Source organism: Engystomops pustulosus, chromosome 7, assembly GCF_040894005.1.
Source record: "Engystomops pustulosus chromosome 7, aEngPut4.maternal, whole genome shotgun sequence".
NCBI classification, from domain to species: Eukaryota; Metazoa; Chordata; class Amphibia; order Anura; family Leptodactylidae; genus Engystomops; species Engystomops pustulosus.
Window position 1 is genome coordinate 138,598,005 of NC_092417.1, and position 16,214 is coordinate 138,614,218.

A 16,214-nucleotide genomic window follows, 5' to 3' on the forward strand; every position below is an offset into this window, starting at 1 on the left:
GTGACTCCAATTCTCTCCGCAGCTTGAGATACTGGCTGTACTTACTCTTACCCTTCTTCACTGACAGTCTCTTTAAGAGGGACCGGATCTCCTCCTTGATGTTCTCCCACCAGTCAGATATGTTGTCATAAAAGTCCTGTCTCTGGAGCTGGTCCTGAAAAAGGGAGTGGATACAATTCTGGACATAGATATCATCCAGGATGCTAGAATTGAGCCTCCATAACCCCCGACCAATATCAGAGCGGTTAGAGGCTCCCATGGAAAACAATAAGGCCAGATGATCAGAATATGGGACGACTCTCTCGCTCATCCCACTTAGATTCTCTGAGGGACTGACAAAAGCCATATCAATCCTGCTATGTCTGTCAGCACAGGAGTAGGTGTATTTAGGTGTCCTACCATCCAGGGTGAACACATCACACAGATTGGCCTGTGATATAATGCTCTTTAGGACTTTGGAGTCTCTGACCACTGCTCTGCCCGAGGACCTGTCACCTGATGTCATGGTAACATTAAAGTCGCCCGCCAATACTACAGGGATAGAGGTAAATAGATACTGCCGCACCTCATTGAACAGCTGGATTCTCTCTGTCACTGTCTGTGGGCCATAGATGTTGATCAGCCGGAGCCGCCTACCATGGATGGTCACCTCTAGCACCAGGCACCTCCCCATAGCGACCTCCGTCAGCCTGTGCACCGTCACGTCTGTGGTGTTAAATAGTATGGCGACCCCGGCGTACGGCTCCACAGCCAGTGACCAGTAAGAAGGACCAGACCGCCACTCACGCTCAGCCTCACGGAGATGCCCTAAGGTGGTCAGACGGGTCTCCTGCAGGAAGATAACATCAGCGTCCAGATATCTCAGGTGGTCATATACTGCGTGTCTGGTCCTTCTTACTTTAATGCTGTTGACGTTGCTAGAAGCAACTTTTAGAGAGAACCCAGCCATCACAATGAGAAAAAGCAGAGCAGTAACCCCCATCATCATGAGTCAGAGTCAGTGTCCCCCTGTCTTCCACCTATCTCCATGTCTGACTCTACAGCGGTATCTTCAGGAGGGGGCTTCTTTTTAGTTGGGGGGTCCCCTATGTCCACCTCACACTCATTATCAATACGTTCCAGCTCTCGTTCATAATCCCCATCTGACTCTGACAGAGCATCAAACCGGTTGGAAAGGACCATGACCCCGTTATCACCAATGGACTTTCTCCTGGTCTTAGGCTCCGCACTGTACTCCTCAGGCTTTCGGGAGGATTTGTCTTTTTTCTTCCTTTTATTCTTTTTCACCTCCTCATATTCAGCAGATGTTACAGAGGTGGCTGCCTGAGGCTTCTCCTGGGTTACAACCTCCACACTCCCCTGAGCGCTGTCTGACTGCTGCGGTGCCGGTACTGTCTCACCTGAGCCCTGCTGTACCTCCCGCCTGGTCAGAATTTGCCCCGACACCAAGGCCTCCTCCTCTAAGGCGTCTGCCTCCTGCACCATCTCATCATCTGAGAAGTCCCTGGCGATGTTGTGCCAGGCTTCTGGGCAATCCTTGTGTGGGTGGCCCATCTCACCGCATAGATTACACTTGACCTTCTCACAGGTGGCACTGAGATGGCCGACCTCCCCACACAGGTTACATTTTACCACAGTACAAATTTTGGCCACGTGACCAATCCTACCGCACCTAAAGCACTTCCGTGGCTGCCCTGGGTAGAAACAGACACCTTTCTCTCTCCCTATAAAGAAGGAGTTGGGGAGGTGCAGGGTGATATTGTTATATTGGCGCAGTTTTACCAGCACCTTCCACCCTCCAGTCCAGATACCGTCAGTGTCCCTGTTCTTAGTGAGGTCAGACAGCAGATCACAATGGCGCCTGAGCCACACTATAATATCCTGAGGGGGAACAGACTCATTCCAGAATATTATATTAACTACCACAGTACCTGGTCTGGATATGGGGACAAATGTAAACTTATTCCAGCCGTCCTTGTCCCCAAGCCGGGGTAATTTATCCCAAAACCTATCCAGACTGGACATAAGCTTAAAGCTGACATCATAGCCCTGTCTGTCTGGAAGGTTTATGACCGCCAGGATATCATCAGGCGTGAACCCCATCTGGCGGCACAGGAGATCCCGCACCACAAACCTCCTATCTGGGAGATCTTCCTTTGCGCCTCTGATCTTAAAGCGCACCACGTTCCTCCTCTTAAACGCCTGCCCTGTGTAGTGTGCGCCGGAGGTGAAGGAGGGAGCGCCGCGGCTCCAGGCGTTTTTGGGAGGTTCCTGACGGGTCTCACTCTGGGTATTGGGGGGAGGGTCAGCTCTAGAGGGACCTGACTCTTCTGGGGGGCTCGATGTTAGTGGGGGAAAATCACACACATTATCCTGTACCCCCTGCCCCCCATCCCCCTGCACATTATCCTCTGGTGGCTGCACCTCCCAGATAGACTCTGAATCCCCCGACCCCTCAGACACATCAAGATGTCCACCAGTGTCCCCAGTCTCTGCCACAACAGTAAAGTTCTCCTGGGTCACCGCATCACCATGATGCATGGATGGAAGTCCGCTCTCCTGCTGCTGCATAGTCTCTGCTGGGACCTGTGGTACTACAGCATTTTTATCTACTGCGGGGATCTGCGGCTGCTCTTGTGTCTGTCCCTTCTGGAAAGAAAAGCTTGCAGGTTTCAGTACTTGCACTGACATTTTTTGGGGTGCATCTGGGGGGACGGGTTCTGCTTGTGCTGCAGGGGCCCGGGGTCCAGGGTTATAGCTCTGCTTCTGCTGGGCAAAGCGCTCCCTGTTCTTATAGGACTCGGCCAGGGGTCCCATCCTCTCCAGAACACAGTCCATGTCCCTCACCACCACAGCAAGTTCCTTACTTAGTGCCTGCAGCTTACTGTTGTACAGGGCGCTGCTCTCAGGGTGCGCAGTCCTCAGGTTATACATACAGTCTATCTGCATCTGCAGCATCTGTTTATGGTGACTTAGCTCCCCCATCCTCCTTACCAGTGCCGGGATCTCCTCCGCCATTTGCAGCTCAGGCGCTCGGGTGGTCTCCTTCAGCTGCCGTGCTGGTCTCTGTAGTCCTCCTCCTGTCTCTGGCCTTGGCTCCCCAGGCTTGCTGCTTGTACTGGCAGTGGCTGTGGCTGGTGCACACTGTGCAGGCCTGGTCTGTGGCTTTACAGCGGATCTGGTGCGGCCCGGACAGGACATGCTGGACACAACATCCATCTGCTGCAGATTTTCTTGCAGGGTTTGTCTTTCCAATGATGTTCTCCTCTGCCTGGGTGCAGGAGTGGGGGGCTGTGCACCTGCTGCTGATCTCACACTCTGCATCACCTGAGCTCCTCCATGCTGGATGGACATGGGACTCACTGCTTTCACTGTTGTACTCACTTCCTTGTCTTGTTTCTTCTTTAATAAATCAACATTCTGTCCACAAACTTCTCTGTTAGTAACATTGGGATTTGCATCCCTAGTAGAAAGCTTTTGGGAGTTCACTCCCGGTGTAGGCCTGGAAGCCTGGGCCTTGCTTGGGGAATCTCCCCACCCAGGGTGGCCCCGCCCTGGGCTGTCTCCAGGCATCAGGAGACTTCAGGAGCTCTACTCTCACACAACCTCCCAGCAAGGGGGCAGTATTATAGTAGTTATATCCCTGTACATAGGGGGCAGTATTATAGTAGTTATATCCCTGTACATAGGGGGCAGTATTATAGTAGTGATATTCTTGTACATAGGAGGCAGTATTATAGTAGTTATATCCCTGTACATAGGGGCAGTATTATAGTAGTTATATTCTTGTACATAGGAGGCAGTATTATAGTAGTTATATCCCTGTACATAGGGGGCAGTATTATAGTAGTTATATTCTTGTACATAGGGGGCAGTATTATAGTAGTTATATTCTTGTACATAGGTGGCAGTATTATAGTAGTTATATTCTTGTACATAGGGGGCAGTATTATAGTAGTTATATTCTTGTACATAGGGGGCAGTATTATAGTAGTTATATTCTGGTACATGGTTTGGGGTCATGAGGAACTATATTGCGGGTCACAGCATTAGAAAGGTTGAGAACCACTGATCTACAGGAAGTAAACAATGCTCAATTTTTGATTGTTGTGCTTTGGTGTTTGGTTGTGTGTTTGCCTGATGTGTTTCTACTGTCCTGGATTTGGTGGGACAGTCCAGTAGCATTACTGCTGCACTGATTGTGATGCAAATAACCATAGACATTAAAAGAAACAACTTAAAGATTGTTAATTTTTACATTTTATTAATTTGCAAGAAATGCACATCAGTATCTTGGAGAGACATGTTTAAATTAATTTGTAGAGAAAGCAAGTAAAAGCATAATTATATATTTAGCAAAAAGAAAGAAAGTACAGGAAGTCCCCGGGTTACATACAAGATCTGTACAAGAAGGGTCTGTAGGTTTGTTCTTAAGTTGAGTTTGTATGCAAGTCGGAACCATATACTTTACTATTGTAACCACAGTTAAAATTTTTTTGGTCTCTGTGACAATTGGATTTTAAAAATGTTGGATTGTCATAAGAACCAGGATAAACAATAAAGCTTAATTACAGACACCTGTGATAACTGTTACAGCTGTTTATTGTAGCCTAGGAGTAAAGTACAGAAAATTACCAAAATCCAGAGGTCCATTTGTAACTAGGGGTCGTATGTAAGTGAGGTGTTCTTAAGTAGGGGACTGCCTGTATGCATCTCTTTATTAGTTAGAACATTGTATCACTAAGTCTAGGTTCATACTGTCGTTAAGAAACTGTTGTTGAAACTAATAATGATGCAGTTACCAGTAATATGCAGGAATACTCAAGGCTACCTTATAGCGCAGAAGCATGTGCTGATTTATGTTTATTTCATAAATAGGGGAATCTTGACATAAGCTAGACTTCCATTCATTACAGGCCTCCTGTACATGATTGTGCATAGAAATGGGCTAGTATGTTGCTCTGAAACTACGGACAGCACACCTTCTACAGAAGGGGAGTCCTAAATATGATGCAAGGACTTCCCGTCTTCCCGGCACTTTACTAACTGTTGCAATGCTGCTTCTGAAGTCCGTCCAGCAGATGGTAAGTCCTTCATCATATTTGGGTATAATGTAAGGTGTGCTGTTTATGGGATCTTTTCCACAGGCAGCACGTGATCATGTGCAGAAGGCCTACATGTAAGTGTTTCATTAGTTTCAGTATTTAAATCATATGGAAGAGCACAATGGAAATGTTAGCATGAATATAGACTTAGCTGGACATTTGATATTAACTTAACATGTTACACAGGACAAGGAATTCTTCTGCGACTTGGTTGGGTCACAATAGCACTTAGAGGCCACTTGGTAATACCACACATGTTTTCACCAAAGAAAATTCTAAAAAAACCCTAAAGAAGAGAATGTAATTATTAGTAACAATGTTCTAATTACTGGTAAAGCATTTACATCTTTGTTTTTATCGGTGTTGAAGACTTCTGTAATGTTTGACAGGAAATTCATAGTCCGGCAGCACTATTTTTTTTACATAAACTTCTTCCATTTAACGATGTACTTACCTTCCAGCACCCTCTGGGTGCTGTTGCTCCGGTGTGAACGACATGTAAACAAACATGGCTGTGGGAGTACTGCTGGACTCAGCTTCCGGCCGGCCATGGTCAGCCATGCTCACCTGTGCCTATTTACAGCATTGTATATGCGAGACGGATGGTTGTCGGGTCCGGCCGGAAGCTGAATCCAGCACTGTTCCTGCGGCCATGTTTGTTTACACAGTGCGCGGACTGGAGCGACAGAGCATTCAAATAAGAGTAGTGTAGTTTCTTTTTTATATTGTTTTTAAATAATACTTACTTTTTCTCCCCATTTTTTCCCCCAGCTGTTTTTTGCTATCCAATAATGACCGTTTTTATCTATACAAAAAAAGCAAATATTTATTAAACTGAGATTTATTAAACTGTCTGAAAGAAAGAGACACATATTTGCTGTTATTTGATCCTGTGGGCAATAAAGAGTTATATTTTTAGTCATTTTCATAAAAATATTTCACCCACAGTGCCGTGCGAAAGTATTCGGCTCCCTTGAACTTTTCTACCTTTTGCCACTTTTCAGGCTTCAAACATAAAGATATAGATTGTAATTTATTTGGTGAAGAAATAAGTGGGACACATTTGTGAAGTGGAACGAAATTTATTGGATATGTTAAACTTTTCTAAAAAATAATAAACTGAAAAGTGGGGCGTGTAATATTATTCGGCACCCATAGGTTAATACTAAGTAGCTGCGATTACAGCTGGAAGTTGTTTGGGGTATCAGTTTTGCACATAGAGAGACCTGAAATTCCTGCCCATTCTTCCTTGGAAACAGCTCAAGCTCAGTGATGTTGGATGGAGAGCTTGAACAGCATTTTTCTGCTCTTTCCACAGATTCTTGATTGGATTAAGATCTGGACTTTGACTTGGCCATTCTAACACCTGGATTTGTTTCTGTCTGAACCTTCCATTGTAGATTTTGCTTTATGTTTGGGATCATTGTCTTGTTGGAAGATAAATCTCTGTCCCAGTCTCAGGTCTTTTGCAGACTCCAACAGGTTTTCTCCCAGAATGGTCCTGTATTTGGCTTCATCCACCTTTCCGTGAATTTTCTCCATCTTCCCTGTCCCTACTGAAGAAAAGCCCAAATCATGATGCTGCCCCCACCAAGTGTGACAGTGGGGCTGGTGTGTTAAGGGTGATGAGCTGTGTTGCTTTTTTCACCAAACATAGCGTTTGGCATTGGCGCCAAAAAGTTTGATCTTGGTTTCATCTGACCAGAGCACCTTCTTCCACATCTTTGGTGGGTTTCCCAGGTGACTTTTGGCAAACTTTAAACAAGACTTTTCATGGATATATTTGTGAAATGGCATTCTTCTTGCCAGATTTGTGCATTATACGACTGATTGTTGTCCTATGGACAGACTCTCCCACCTCAGCTATAGTTCTCTGCAGTTCATCCAGAGTGATCATCGGCCTCTTGCATGCATCTCTGAGTCATTAGTCTTCTTGTTTGAGATGAAAGCTTAGAGGGACGGCCGGGTCTTAATGGATTTGCAGTGGTCTGGTACCCCTTCCATTTCAATATGATTGTTTGGGATGTGTACAGTTTGTGAAATCTTTTTGTATCCAAATTCAGATTTAAACTTCTCCACAACAGTTTTAAGGACCTGCCTGGTGTATTCCTTTGTCTCTATGATGCTCTCTGCACTTGAAACAGAACCCTAAGACTATCACAGAGCAGGTGTATTTATATGGAGACTTGATTACATACAGGTGGGTAATCAGTCATTTAGGACAACATTGGGTCATTCAGAGATACTCACTGAACTTCTGGAGTGAGTTTGCTGCACTGAAAGTAAGGGGGCCGAATAACATTGCATGCCCCACTGTTCATTATTTTTTTTACAAAAGTTTAAAATATCCAATACATTTAGTTCCACTTCACAATCGTGTCACACTTGTTAATGATTTATCACCAAAAAAATAACAATTTTATATATTTATGTTTGATGCCTGAAATGTGGCAAAAAGTAAAAAAGTTGAAGGGGGCCAAACACTTTCGCAAGGCACTGTATATTGCTCAGCTTTTTTATATAATCTGAGGATCTAAGTATTCTTCATACTATGCAGGTTATATAGAAGACACTGACCAGTCCAAACATCGATTGAGTCAGTCCGTCCATTAACTTCTTCTAGGCCAGTGTTTAGTATTTCAGATTTTTTCATTTACAGATCCATATTAGGGCTTATTATCTGCAGGACAAATTGTTCTTTCTATTGGCACCATTTAACATTCTACACCATGTACTGGGAATCTGGTAAAATTCCAAATGTGGAGGCAATTAGATCCTCTTTCGATGTCCCTGATAGGGAAATCTATTATTGCCTACAGGCACACTAAGGCACACTTGTTTTTAGCTCAGTTCCCTCTGGTAGAGACAACATTCTCCTCTTTCCAACTTATTGGGGCTCCACGCTCTTAGGGTCCTAGAGGTCTGGTGTCTGTTATCTATAACCACCTCCTTTCTGAGCTGTTGGAGGGTCCCCCTCTAACCAGTCAGAGCTAGCTGGGAGGCTCTCATTCCCATCTAATGAAGACTGGGGGTGGCCCAGGAGTCTCGCACCTTGATATCACCGGCAGCCAATAATGAGTTGATTCAGTTGTTTATCATCCATCAATGCTATATAAAACTCCGGTCACATTGTTCCGATTGCCTGACTCTAGATGCCACAGATGCCAGGCAGAAGCTGATTTCATTCACCTTACATGGGCTTGCGATTACATAGCTGGATTCTGGGGAGAAGTAGCCCTATGCCTATTGGGAATTACCCAGGAGGGGGACTGGTCCCATTATGAAACTATTTTTCTGAAGGAAGCTCTGTTTTTGGCTCGTAAAGCCATTGCTATACGTTGGATGGCTGATCGCTCTCCTACTGTCTCTCAGTGGAAGAAACTGGTTAACTTGACTTTACTATATGAGAATATAGTCTACAAACACTGTGGATGCCCAGTTAAGTTCTGGAGAGTGTGGGGCCCCTCGTGCTCTTCCCCAGATACTTGCTGTAACATGATTATTATATTTTGATAAAATATAAATGTAACTGAGTGTCCTCTGCGCAGTGTTGACAGAGGGGATTTCTCAATCCGCAGGTATAAGAAGGTACCGTGACATGTAGCCTAGCCCTAGTTATCACTTTTTCTTCAACAATATTGCTCTCCTGACTCCACTCGACCAGAATGGTTATTGTTGTAAAAGTTGGGATGGGGGGGGGGGGGGGGTTAAGGTTATTGCTTTCATGCAGAAATCTTCATGAATAGTGAATATTTACATTATGATGTACATTGTCTCTCTAATGTACCTCAACTAATGCTCCTTGATTTGCAATCCTGTTCTGTTTTATGCACGTGTCAATAAAGCGATTATAAAAAAAAAATCCAAATGTGGTAAAAATTGCAAAAAACCCAGTTGTGACTGTCACGGGTGCTCCTGGGACCTATGTCCCGGGTCGCAGGTACACCCGTGCCTCTCTCTGTTCCCCAGTGTCCCCCCAGGCTGACTTTCTCTGTACCTTGCCTTGGCCTCCACCCCATGCAAAGTCACCCCTGTGGAGCGACCTGGTGTTATCCCACCGCAGGAAGTCCAATGTGCTTTGCGGCAGGATCTGGTGAAACGACTGTGCCACTTAGACTCTGATCCCAGGTGTCGGCTTACGTCATCACTCGTGGTGGTACAGTGGGTCCACTACCCCTGATCCTGACAGTGACATATTCTGATATTACAGCTTCCACTGTGTGGACCAGATAACAAATTGCCTTTATTTTTTAGGTGAGTATGGTCACGGAGATACTAAATTTATATAGTTTGGTTATGTCTTAATAAAGAAAAATTTAATATGTTAAGGCGTTGCATTGCCATATTCTTACACCTGTAAGTTTTTCATACTTTAGACTACAGACCTGGGCAAGGTCTCATTTTTTATTGGATGAGATAACATTTTCATTGATACCATTTGGACATTTTTGAAACCTATTGGAACTTTTTATTGGAGGCAAAATTTCAAAAAACTGTCATTCTGGACATTAGGAGGTCTTATTTTTCCGTTATGACATTCACAGCATGGGATAATAGTTTTTGGACATGGGGCATGGCTATATCATATATATATTTGACTCTATTTGTTTATTTTTATGTATGTCAATTTTGTGCAAGATATAGGTATAAATATATTTTTAACAACAAGTTAGCATATTACAATAGGATCCTCATTGGATTTTTTTTTGTATCTGTATATATTTATTATACATAGCACATTCAACATGAGGTCATAATAGATACTTGGTGAATATTTACACTATTGTATTCTTTAAGCTGTTCTGCATTGTAAGGTTGCTGTCGGATTAACAGTATATTAAGACAAGGTACACATAAGTGATTATGTAACCATCATGATAGAAAATCTAGACAACTGTCAATGTAAAAACTAAAGAATTAGGAATTATTTTACCTTCTGAATATCCCACTAGCAAAACCCCATGGTCTACATAATTTTGATCACAGGAAGGATTTCGAATCACTCCATTCTTGTAATGCTGTAAGAAAACCAAGAAAATTCAATAAATAATGACGAATATAGAACATTCTATCTTATACACTGGAAACATTTGCATAGGCAGTAAAATAACACATTTGATTTCAGTTTCTTTAATAGACACAACAGCAGGGACCATAACTGCCATGCTAGAATGCCCCTCTTGTTTTTTATGAACCATGCTATTCCCAAAAGTAACAGTTCCCCCATAGTCTAAGGAAAAAAAATACCCATAACTCAACTTCACACCTTCTTAGGAAAGATGCAGGAGATACAGCAAAAGGGAAGTGTGGGTGTTACAGGGTTGCTCCCTGCCTTACCTGTCCGGATTCCTGCTACACCAGCTTGGGGTGCATCCCCGTCTCCTAGGTCGTGCGAGCGCCTGCACTCAAGGACTTAAAGGGCCAGCGCACTGCAACCTGTTTTGCAGTTTACCACTTAGACTCTGGTCCCAGGTGTCGTCTTATGTCATCATTCACGGTGGTACAGAGGATCCACTACCATTGACCCCGACAGTAAGCTACTTTTAAAAAATGACTTTCCAGACCAAAGCCTGATCAAAGCCGCCTGGTCTGCACGGGACTTGCCATCTTCCCTGAGTGAGCTTATCTCCTTGGCTACTCAAATAGACATCTGGTTCTCTGAGCACCTCGAAGAGAAATGTCTATATCAAACGCCAATCAGGGCCTGAAGTCTTCCTCGCCTGGCCCCAGTTTTTCAAAATCCACCTCTATCTTCCTCTGAAGAACTCATGCAGGTGGTTAGAGCATGGTTGACTCCCCAGGAGCGGACAAGACATCTCTATTGGGCCAGTCCAGAACACTTCCGGCAGACTTGCCCTGCCCATCCTCCATGTCCGGGGAGACGCACTTACCTAGGGTTCTTGGGAGAAGCTTGAGAACAAAGCATCTCCACGCCTGCATATTCCTGTTCTGCTCAGTTTTTGAACCAGTGGTCTGGTTCAAGTCTCGGCTTTCCTGGATTCTGGCATTGTTTCCCGAGAGAAAGCCGTTTAGAGAAGCCGCTGCTTATCTCTTCCCTCAGTGGGCAGATACTCTGTGACCCAGTCCAGTATCGCATTGAACCACTATGTCTGCAAATTGATGCCTTGCATAAAGAGAGACTTTCTTTCTATGTACTTCCCAGTTCCACATCCTTTGTTCTTGTAACGGGTCACACAGACAACAGAACTAAAAGTCTCTATGGGAAGAGTCCGGAGGGAGGAGTCTGTGGACCAGTGGACCCTCTGGACCACCGCAGGAGATGGTATGAGGCCAGCGGTGGCAGCCAAGGTACAGGGATGTGCAGGAAACAGTCCAAGCCTGGGATGACAGCAGCAACACAGAGGAACACTGGTGACACTGGCACGGACTGCAGACACCGCTGGACTGGAACCCTGGGAGGCACAGCAGGAAGCGTATGGAAACGCTGGAGACGGGAGACACGGAGGCGTCTGGAAACGCTGGAAGACAGGACACACCTGGAGCGTATGGGAACGCTGGAGACAGGAGACACAGAGGCGTCTGGAAACGCTGGAGAACACAGGAAAGCATCTGGAAACGCTAATGGACTTTCTCTTCCACAGGAACGGCTTAGGGAAGCCTGGCATGGAAACCATAGGAGATCCTAGGAGAAGATCCGGCAAGGAGTGAAGGGAGGTGCTGGATTATAAGGGCGAGACGGATTAGCAGGAGCCAATCAGGAGGACGCTGACCCTTTAAGGCTTGAGAAGTCTGCGTGCGCGCCCTCTAGTGGTGAGAGCGTGCGACTGCAGGCAAGGAGGCGTGCGACCTACACACCGGGAGCCGGAGCACAGACAGGAGCCAGGAGAGGTAAGTGAGGGCAGGGAGGCGGGGACCGGCAGGCAGCTGAGCAAGGGTGTACCGGCGATCCGCGACATGGATCGCGGGAGCACCCGTGACAGTACCCCTACCTTTAGGGCCCCTCTTCTCTTCTTCTTCAGCCTCTTCTTTCGCCTCCTCCAATTCATCTTGGTGACGGAACACCTAGGGAAAAAAGCAGAGACAGGACAAACTTGCATAGACTCCTCTGCAAGCTGTACAACCAGAGGCTGAAGTGGCTCTTGGGAGGCCAGAGCAGCACTGGGAAGCTGCGGAGGCAGGAGCGACTCTTGGAAAGCTGGAACAGCTTTAGGAAGCTGCGGAGGCTGGAGCGGCTCTTGGAAAGCTGGAACAGCTTTAGGAAGCTGCGGAGGCTGGAGCGGCTCTTGGAAGCCAGAGGCCGGAGTGGCTTCTAGGAAAGCCAGAGAATCTGGAGAGGTCACTGGGAAGACCGGTGGAGACACAGGAGCGACCTCTGGGAAGGCCGGTGGAGACACTGGAGCGACCTCTGGGAAGGCCGGTGGAGACACTGGAGCGACCTCTGGGAAGGCCGGAGGAGAACTTGGAAGCGGTGGAAGCATGGCGGCCGGCTGGAGTGGTTCTTGGAAAACCGGAATAGAGCTTGGAAGCTAAGGAAGCACGGCGGCCGGCTTTTGGAACACCGGAGCCAAGCGAGGCCGACATGGAAGCCGGACTTGAGGTTGCTGGCAATCAAACAGCTGGCAGAGGCATGGAGGCAGGCTGGATTGGCTCTTGGAAAGCCGGAGCAGCACTGGGAAGCTGCGGAAGTAGAGTCTGCGGTAGCCGGGAGTCTAGCAGCTGTCGGAGCAGGGTGGTAACCCCGCTCAGATCCTTTCTCCAAGAAAAAATCAGTTGAGACTGCGGGGTGAGTCATTAGAACAGTCCATGTCCTTGACAGGATCCATGGCCTTGGCGGGGTCCATGGCCGGATCTTGCTGTAATGGGTCACACAGACAATGGAATTAAAAGTCTCTATGGGAAGAGTCCGGAGGGAGGAGTCCGTGGACCAGTGGACCCTCTGGACCACCGCAGGAGATGGTATGAGGCCTGCGGTGGCAGCCAAGGTACAGGGATGTGCAGGAAACAGTCCAAGCCTGGGATGACAGCAGCAACACAGAGGAACACTGGTGACACTGGCACGGACTGCAGACACCGCTGGACTGGAACCCTGGGAGGCACAGCAGGAAGCGTATGGAAACGCTGGAGACGGGAGACACGGAGGCGTCTGGAAATGCTGGAAGACAGGACACACCGGGAGCATATGGGAACGCTGGAGACAGGAGACACAGAGGCGTCTGGAAACGCTGGAGAACACAGGAAAGCGTCTGCAAACGCTAATGGGCTTTCTCTTCCACAGGAACGGCTTAGGGAAGCCTGGCATGGAAACCATAGGAGATCCTAGGAGAAGATCCGGCAAGGAGTGAAGGACGAGCCGGATTAACAGGAGCCAATCAGGAGGACGCTGGCCCTTTAAGGCTTGAGAAGTTCGTGTGCGCGCCCTCTAGTGGTGAGAGCGTGCGACTGCAGGCAAGGAGGCGTGCGGCCTACACGCCGGGAGCCGGAGCACAGACAGGATCCAGGAGAGGTAAGTGAGGGCAGGGAGACGGGGACCGGCAGGCAGCGGAGCACGAGTGTACCCGCGATCCGCGACATGGATCGCGGGAGCACCCGTGACAGTTCTTTTGGGACTTCCTTGGCTACAGCAACATGCACCTGTCCTCAACTGGCAGACCGGGGAGGTTCTTTGCTGGGGTCCTGAATGCCAGTCTCGTTGTCTCATGGCTCTCCATCCGGTCTCTGTTATACCTCTTCCATCTTCCTCACCTCTCGAATCTCTGGAGGGCCTTCCCGCTGCTTTCTGGAATATGCTGACGTCTTCTCTGAAAAGCAAGCAGAGTCCATAAGATTGTCCTATAGAGCTGCAGTCGTTCACATCACCTCCATGAGGTCGAGTTTACCAACTGCCTGTGCCCGAAACTACGGCCTTGTTGGCCAATAGCAAGGATAATCTGCAGAAGGGGTTCATCTGCAAATCCTCTTCTACTGCCGGTGCCAGTTTCTTCTTTGTGGCCAAGAAAGACAGATCTCTCTGCCCCTGCATTGATTATAGGTGGCTTAATAAAGTGATGGTAAAGAGCCGGTATCCACTGCCCTTGATCACGGAACACTTTGACCACCTCTATGATGCCAAGGTATTCTCTAAATTGGACCTTCGAGGGGCATATAATCTTATCCGTATCCGTAAGGGCGATGAGTTGAAGATCGCCTTTAACACCCGAGACAGGCACTTGGAATACCAGATCATGCCCTTTGGACTGTGAAATGCGTCTGCAGTATATCAGGAATTTGTTAATGATATTTTCAGAGACTTACTATACACCTATGTCATAGTATACTTCAGTGATGGTGAACCTTTTAGAGACCGAGTGCCCAAACTACAACCAAAATCCACTTATTTTCCTGTGAAGTGCCAACATGGCATTTTAAGCAGTAACTTATTGCTACCTGTTCTTCCACATCTTTCAATTGTATCGCCCCCCGGAAGCAACCAATTCAGTTGAAAGAAGGAAGGCAAATTCAGTCTCTCGTTGTAGCTTCTCTCCAGGGTCTCTCTCTAGAGAAAAAATGGTTGGTCCAGGAGGATGACCTCCAAAGATATTGCAGTTCTGTCAACACCTTCTCACTTTTCCCGCAGTTCCTAACAGCCAATGAAGTGTTGCTTTAAAATAGCGCTCAGCATCTCTTAAGTTGCTTGGGACTTGCTGGATTTGGTCCTATTTGGTGAACTCTGTCCTTAGGTGATGGTTTGAGTGCCCACAGAAATGTCTCCGAGTGCCACCTCTGGCACCCGTGCCATAGGTTCGCCACCACTGGTATACTTAGACGAAATCTTGGTGTTCCCTGCTGACCTGGAGTCTCATCAAGTCCACGAAGGACAAGTTCTTAGGCACCTAAGGGCCAATCGTGTCTATGCCAAACTGGAGAAATGCCAGTTCCATCATAAGAGCCTTCCGTTTCTCGGATTCATCATCTCCGATAAAGGCCTACAGATGGATCCAAACAAGTTGTCTGCAGTACTTCAGGGGCCTCTCCCTGTAGGACTTTGTAACATACAGAGATTCCTGGGCTTCACATTCACATTATTACCGGCAATTCCTTCTACACTTTTCCAGCTTGAGGTTGACGCCTCCTTGGTAGGTGCCGGAGCTGTTTTCACTCAGAAAGGGCTCAAAGGCCGAACGCTTACCTGTGGCTTTTTCTCTAAAACTTTCTCTGCAGCTGAGAGGAATTACTCCATAGGAGACAGGGAACTCCTGGCCATTAAGAGTGGAAGAGTGGCGCTATCTTCTTTTTTCCTGCTGCCCGGTCTGCCGTCTGCTCCTCGCCTTGCCAACCTGTTCTTCACCCACATCTGTCGGCTACATGGACTTCCATTGCTCATCGTTTCAGACCGAGGTGTCCAGTTTGTCTCCTGCTTCTGGCGATCTGCGTACCATCCACAGTCAAATGGACAGGTAGAATCACAGGTAGGGACGGCACTCCGTGTAGTTGTGGTGCACGAGGACAGGCAAGTACACGCCAAGCATACATAGAAGAAGATATCCCAGCACTCACTTCTTGCTTCTTTGCGATAGGTTTATTAATCAGAAGTCATATATACATGTAGTAGAACGCGTTTCGGCTTACAAAGCCTTTGTCAACTGCTAAATGCACTTGCTATAAACACTTATTTTATATTATGTGAATGAGTCCCCTACTGTTGACGTCACATCCTCGGGAAATCCAGATCGAGGTGTGAAACCATCAGGAGGCGGTACTTCGTACATCATTCATTTTACCAATCGTTTCTATGGGTGAGGGAAATAAACAAAGTCAATATAGTTATAGGAAGAAAATAAACAGCTCTTTGAAATATCTAAACAAAGTTACATTTTAGTTACATTGAAATCACAATTTAAACCCTGTGGCTCCAAAGTGTTCAGAGTGTAAATCCAGAATGCTTCCCTGCATAGCAGGAGTTGTTTCACACTACCTCCTCGTCTAGGTTGTTAAATTTTTTCAATTACCATAAATTTAAGTTGTGCAATGGTATGTCCGCATTCTGAAAGTGAAAGGGGATAGGCTGGAAGACATCTTTACATCGTATCGTGGATTTATGTTTCCTGATGCGCTCAGAAATACGCTGCATTGTCTCTCCAATATAGAAGTAACCACACGGGCACCTAATGA

At 46.7% G+C, this 16,214-nt stretch overlaps 1 protein-coding gene across 3 annotated transcripts in view; it reads right to left on the reverse strand.

The window, feature by feature from the left end:
• Positions 1–4,291: 4,291 nt before the first annotated feature.
• The window catches only part of CTSW (cathepsin W), a 75,898-nt gene continuing 63,975 nt past the window's right edge, over positions 4,292–16,214 (reverse strand). For all 3 annotated transcript variants that reach the window (XM_072117982.1, XM_072117981.1, XM_072117980.1), the window contains 3 exons: positions 10,039–10,123; positions 5,852–5,910; positions 4,292–5,391 (listed from right to left, as the gene is read on the reverse strand). In XM_072117982.1, coding sequence (XP_071974083.1) covers positions 5,284–5,391; positions 5,852–5,910; positions 10,039–10,123 — 252 coding nt within the window. In that variant the 3' untranslated portion in view covers positions 4,292–5,283. The remainder of the gene's footprint in view (positions 5,392–5,851; positions 5,911–10,038; positions 10,124–16,214) is intronic.